The 6,487-nt window shown below is 38.1% G+C and overlaps 2 protein-coding genes across 5 annotated transcripts in view; one reads left to right on the top strand and one right to left on the bottom strand.

Annotated features, from left to right (window-relative positions):
- The window catches only part of LOC104715030 (fidgetin-like protein 1), a 12,492-nt gene extending 8,694 nt beyond the window's left edge, over positions 1–3,798 (top strand). The window contains exons 13-16 of one of the 3 annotated variants that reach the window (XR_002033549.1): positions 7–105; positions 203–315; positions 453–521; positions 639–947. Coding sequence is in view for 2 of the 3 variants with exons in the window: in XM_019230402.1 (XP_019085947.1) it covers positions 7–105; positions 203–304 (201 nt within the window). In the remaining variant the exon portion in view is untranslated. Of the gene's footprint in view, positions 1–6; positions 106–202; positions 316–452; positions 522–638; positions 948–3,744 lie in introns of those variants that run through there. The other 2 variants (XM_019230402.1, XM_019230401.1) reach the window with 2 other exon arrangements.
- Positions 3,368–5,650, bottom strand: LOC104710532 (protease HtpX-like). 2 transcript variants are annotated; one of them, XM_010427149.1, is made up of 9 exons: positions 5,236–5,650; positions 5,078–5,135; positions 4,912–4,979; positions 4,655–4,834; positions 4,418–4,514; positions 4,174–4,283; positions 3,933–4,066; positions 3,650–3,838; positions 3,368–3,558 (listed from the first exon to the last, which is right to left on the bottom strand). In XM_010427149.1, exons 1-8 carry the CDS (start codon positions 5,485–5,487, stop codon positions 3,703–3,705), a joined length of 1,035 nt encoding a protein of 344 aa, XP_010425451.1. In that variant the 5' UTR covers positions 5,488–5,650; the 3' UTR covers positions 3,368–3,558; positions 3,650–3,702. The 2 variants fall into 2 exon arrangements, with proteins under 2 accessions (XP_010425451.1, XP_019085948.1); XM_019230403.1 differs by lacking the exon at positions 3,368–3,558 and having other exon boundaries at positions 3,713–3,838; positions 3,933–4,068.

The following is a 6,487-nucleotide window of genomic DNA, read 5'->3' as shown; positions in this document are numbered from 1 at the left end:
AACCTGGTGAAAGATGCAACTATGGGTCCATTAAGAGAAGCTCTCAAACGAGGCATAGATATAACTAACCTGACGAAAGATGACATGCGTCTTGTAACTCTTCAGGTAGATAGAATAAATATGCAGATTTTGTGGTATTATCATCCGTGAAACGAAAACTTTTTGTGTCTATCATTGAATCATATATATGGTCATTATGCAGGATTTTAAAGACGCATTGCAAGAAGTAAGGCCTTCTGTTTCTCAGAATGAACTCGGAATCTACGAAAATTGGAACAATCAGTTTGGTAGCTTAAGCCTCTAAGACTGAAATAGGTCAGTTATATACAAACAATCTTTATCATATATTATCTTTGAGCTAAGGCCCTTTTGTCTTCTGGAATATACATTTGCGTTTATCTATCACAGTTATAAGATATACAACAATCCCACTATGTAAATACGTTTTACAGTACCTATTTAGACCCAAGAATCAAAGAGAATCAAAGAGCAACCTGAAAACGACCAACAAAAGCACAAATGTGCGCTTATACGAAACTTACCTATGCATGTTTGCTTTGTTTTTTCTTTTCCATTCAAAAGTTTAGCAACATTTACTAAAACTTCTGCACTGTGCCTATTCGATTTGTCCGTTTCAGGAGACTTCTGTACTCGAGACTCCTGGACCATTCATCAGTCTCACGTGCACGGAGAACTGGTAGTGGATGTGACAGTTGACTGGTCTGAGCATTTCTGTAGAAAGGAGCATATGTAAACAAACAAGAAGTGACTCTGAAGGAAGAATAATTTAATTAATCGCCACCACTTTTGTATAGTATTTATTATACTCTTCTTTAATCGCAAACCCTAGTTGTCGGAGCTTGGAGAACAAGCAACACCAAACCGACTTATTAAAACAATAATCATCGAAAAGTCCAACAATAATAAGAAAAGAAACGAAAACAAAGCCTATTAAGTAGAAAAAGTATTTATTACAATTTAATTATATGAATGTTCAAATTTCATTGGTGGAAAACTCTTTAAACAAACATTGTTTTATATTACCATATATGTAAAAGTAGTATTTAAGGTATAGGGCATAAAGCGAAACTTCATCGTTTAGGGTTATTTATTCTCAGGCTGATCTTCATTGGTTCTCTCGTCGGCTGTTGTGTAGATTTCTCCATCTCCAAGTCAGTTCGTTCTTCCTTGTCCGCTTCGGCACAACGGTTATAGCGGCGGGGCTATTTCTTACCGGTTGAGGTATCGGTGTTTTCTTATATCTCTCTCCAAAAAGGCCCTATTTAAGTAGTCCTTGGATTTCTATATTCCTTTTATATAACTAGGTCAAAACAGAGTTTAATGTTTTTACATATTCTGTGTGGTTTTGTAGGAAGACAAAAAAAATGTCAAGTTCGAGGCAGAATGATTTGCAAAACAAGTCAAGTAAAGCTCTTGCCAAGAAGATGCACGTTTCTTTGCCAAAAACGGGATGAAGTACGAGAAGAGGCTTGCGAACTTCAATCTTAATGATGCAAGCCTCAACTTTCTGAGGAGCTCAGAAGATCCCTTTCATGGATATTACAAGCAGAAGCTTAGTGAATACCTTGCTCAGATTCAAGAAACTGGAACTATTGTTGATGATTCTGGTGATGATGATGATGATGTAGCAACAAATACCCAAGTCGTTGTTGAGCCACCTCCCGGTATCACCAGAAACAATATCGAGTCGACGGCGCGTTACATTTCCAAAATGGGTTCGTTCGTTGAGAGCATGATGATGCAATCTTACGTAAAGGATGCAAGTTACAGCTTTCTGTGGATGTGTGATCCCTTTCACTCGTTTTACAAGCAGAAACTTGCCGAGTACCGTTCTCAGAATCAACAAGACGGAGCTAATCCGGATGATACTGCTGCTGCTCGTGCTGCTGGTGCTGCTGCTTACCAGCGGATGCTTACCGATCAATCTCACCGCCGTCTTGATTACCCTGAAACCACTGATCTGCCAATTAGTATAGAATATAGTCTCCCTAAGGGGATGAATGGCAATGAGTTTAGAACTATGAAGCTCACAGCGCAGTTTGGCGCTTGGTATGGTAACGATTTCTGGCTGGGGTTTAAGAACAGAGTTGGTTTTGAGTTTACGAACCCAACTCATAGCAGGTTCCCACGTTTCAGTCGGTTTGTTCTAGAGTATTCGCAAGTATTCATTCCCCCCCAAGGGTTTGAAAGAAAAGGTGAGCAAGAATGACGCGTATTTGGCGGCCATTCATGATGGCTTTTTCCGTCTTATTCAGTCTGATGATCTCCAAGAGATGGAATGGCAACTTGGAAAGGTCAAGTCTATAATTGCTTGGCATGCTTCTCTCGACCAAGATTTTGATTTTTCTAATTACAACAAGGAAAAGCAAGAGCAGGAGACAAAAGTTTGACAAGCCTGCAGGCCTTGTTCCAGAAGACCAGTTTCTTGCTCAACACCCGGTAGTGTTTTCTTCTTCTTGCTCTTTACATGTCTTCTTTTTCCCTTTCTTAACGTCTGAAGTTTTTAGTGTCTGATAGTTGTACATTTTATTTTTGCAGGGTTGGTGTTTAATCATGGTTAAACCTGCCAATATCGATGGTTGTAACCTAGTTGTCATTGAGAAAATAGTGCAGTCTTTATCCGAAAGCGTGGCGAGTTTCAAGGAGAAAATAGCTGAGGAGGTCCGAATCCCACCAGAGAAACAGATGTTATTCAATAAAGCCGGGTTGTTACTAGAGAACAACAGGTCACTTGCACATTACAATGTGGGAGCAGGAGAAACCCTAACTCTGTCCTTGTGTGCGTGTGGGTTCTATAAGGACAAACCTTGTACTGGTGGCCCTTGTCGATGCTGGGATAGGCTCGCCAAAGCATTAGTGGAGAGGGAGGCACATGCTCGCCAGCAATTACATTTAGAGCCTCTTAATCCTAGTTTAATTTGATGTTTTGGCTCTGTAAAAGACGTCTTTACTTAATTATGTGTGATACTTGAAGTTTAGCTTGTCCTCTTATGTAATAATAAGCTACTTAACTAAATTATCTCGACTTTGATTGGTTTCTCTTTCATATTCTATGCAACTACTACTATCAAGGTTTTAACAATTTGAGAAACTCGACAAGTTCAAGTAGCTGTCGATAACTTACCAAAATCTAGTTTAGTTCACCATCTTGATTCACTGTGATGCATAAATGAAGGATAAAACTATGGTTGAGCAATGTTATGCAAAGACCGAGGACGGAAGAAGTTGATGAACACGTTAAAGATTGTATTAAAAGGGCTTCTGTTTCTCAGAACGAACTCGGAATCTACGAAAGTTGGAACAATCAGTTTGGTAGCTTAAGGCCTCTAAGACTGAGATAGGTGAGTTATACAAACAACTATTTATCTTTGTGCTAAGGCCCTTTTGTTTTTCTGGAATATACATTTGCGTTTATCTATCACACAAGTTATAAGATATACAACAATGCCACTATACAAATACAAGAGTTATACAGTACCTATTTAGACATAAAGAGTCCAGTCTCTAGTTTCTTTTCTTGCTCCTTCCGTATTGTTTCTGTCCAAGAATTAAAGAGAAACCCTTAAACCGACCAACAAAAGCAAAAACTCAGGGTTCATATACAAATGTGCGCTTATACGAAACTTACCTATACATGTTTGCTTTGATTTTTTTTTCCCATTCAAAAATTTAGCAATATCACTAAACCTTCTGCACTGCGCTTATTCGATTTGCCCGTTTCAGGAGACTTCTGTACTCGAGACTCCTGGACCATTCATCAATCTCACGTGCACGGAGAACTGGTAGTGGATGTGACAGTTGACTAGTCTGAGCATTTCTGTAGAAAGGAAAATATGTAAACAAACAAGAAGTGAATCCGAAGGAAAAATAATATAATTTTTAGCAGTCACTTAGTTTTAATTGTCTCTCACCTTATGTACCATCCCAAGGGGCTAGAAGAAGCTTTGTCATATGAACGGGCTTGTTCTAGAAATGCGTCAACATTTAGCTGATCAGCGATTGATGGACATCCTCCAGCTAACTTCATCAGAACGGATACAACAACCTCTTGGATGTGCCATGAGAGAGATTATAAGAAACATCACTAGGTATTTTACGCATAATTCGAAACATTCATAATTGGTTTCTTCTTTGTTTTTTTAGAATTGGTACCTTTGGATCTTGGGCGACAAGAAGTGCTGCACGATCACAAGTCAGCTCTGCTGAACGGAGCCAACGAAGTAACTGTTCTTCCAATGTTCGAGCTATCATTTGCCCAAAAGCTACAAACAAGAGAATTCAACTAAGCAACAATAACGTTCTTAACAAACATGCCTGCTGCAAACTGAAAAATCTGTGAGTTCCTTTTACTCGGTTAACATATTTGCAAATGGAGAAGAGTTGTGTTACCACCTACCAGGAACTGTATAAGCTCCAAGAGTAAGAATATTTGCAAATGTGAGCCACACGCCGTGATCACACTTCAGATGGCCTAGTTCATGGGCCAAGACAGCCTAGTATTTAAGGTAAAACTGTCAGATTTTTGGTAAAATTAACTGATATGTGACACACTAAAGCTCTGTTTAGCCAATGTTTACTGTGGTTCCCAATCAAAAAGCATATAATTTTTGTAAACAAGAAAAAGAGTAGGAACCTGTAGCTCCTCGCGTGTCAGAAGCTCGATCAAGCTGGTATGGACGACAATAAACGGCTTCTTACCACTAATTGCCAGTGTATACGCATTAGGAACAGGACTCTGTCGGACATAGAGATCAGGAGCCTCTATGTTCAAAATTTCAGCAGCCTCGACCAACAAACCGTGAAGATCAGAGAGCTGAGACATCAAAACGTTCAGTTGATACACGAATATATAACAGTCACAAGACACTGATCCACACACAACCTACTAACCTGATTCTTGGAAACAAGAACTGAAGTCCCAATGTTCTCAAGAAGCATAATCTGTTCTGTCATTGATCCTACAACATTTCCAGAGTCAAATATTATCTCATCATCAAACCCTTTATGCCAAGTAACAAGAAAGAAAGAGCCACTTGTGACAAAAAAAAAACTTCACCTAAAAGAGCTTTGCCAAACTCGTTCAACCCAGGTATAGCCCTTAGTAACAACGTGTTCTGCAAAACAAAGGACACAGACGAGATTCGTATCACATCATCATCAAAGATTGATATCAACGAATCACAATTCTAAAGTTTCCAATTTAAAAGAAAGGACCTGCTTATCGAGAGGATGCCTGAAATCATCAGCATCGAGATCTTTGAACAAGAGAGGAGGCACAGCTCTGCAAACCGGAACCCTAACCCTAAATCTTCCAACTTTTACCGCACGGGAACCAGTAAAGTTCACTGAACGGCGACCAGAGCTAAATCCCAACTTCTTGGATGGTTTATATCCTAAACGACGAGACAATTCGCCGTTCAGGTTGTTACAGAGGAACAAGACCGGAGCTGAGACTGAAACCGCCATGAGAGAAAGAGAGGTGCGTAAGTTAACAGTTTGGGTGTGCTATTCTACGCCGGTGAGGAAGAGACGAGGATAGGAGTGGTAATTATATTTGTTGCGTTTCGGAGAGACGAAGAGCGTTTGCCGTCCACAACCGTAGTTTAATGGCTGAGCATTTGACGCGCCTTCGTTGACCGTAACTTTTTTCAGTTTTTCCCATTTTCCGTTTTCACGTTTTTCACTCCTGGGCCTAGTTTAATGGGCTTTTATTTAACGCTTCAACTGTTAATTTAAAATGACCCATTTTCGTGGAAAGTCTTACACACACCTACTTTGCTTCCTTTCTATACTTTGGGTGTGTTTTGCAAAGTTTATAACAAATTTGTGACAATTTTGTCTTTGTATCTTTTTGTATATTTTCATTGGACAAAAAGTGAGTTTTTTTGGACTCTCTATCCATTTTTTTTAATCTTTATTATTATTTGTATAGTTACTATCAATAAATTATATATATATTTGTGCAAAAGGTTATGATTACATTTTTTTTTTTTACATTTTAAGATATATTTTGTCTATTTTATATGAATAAGTTATATGTTATCCATTTTTATCTGAAAATTTGGAGTTATAATTTATTGTTTAGGGTTTTATAATTTAGGATTTAGATTTTAGGATTTTTGTGGATTTAGTGTTAATATTTTGGGTTTATGGTTTATGAGTTAGGGTTTAAGGCTTAGATTTAGGGTTTAGGATACAACAACAACATCAAATCCATATATTTATGGTAATGTGGATAACAATAAAATTTGTGGGTTCTAGAGATTTAGGATTTATGATACAACGATAATATCAAATCTATATATTCGTGGTTATGTGGATACCAACAGAATTTGTGGGTTCTAGAGATTTAGGGTTTAGGATATAACAACAACATGAAATCCATATATTCATGGTCATGTGGATACCAATCGAATTTGCGGATTCTAGAGATTTAGGATTTAAGATACAACAAAAACATCAAATC

Source organism: Camelina sativa, chromosome 9, assembly GCF_000633955.1.
Source record: "Camelina sativa cultivar DH55 chromosome 9, Cs, whole genome shotgun sequence".
Lineage (NCBI taxonomy): Eukaryota > Viridiplantae > Streptophyta > Magnoliopsida > Brassicales > Brassicaceae > Camelina > Camelina sativa.
This window is presented reverse-complemented; position numbering and strand designations above follow the sequence as displayed.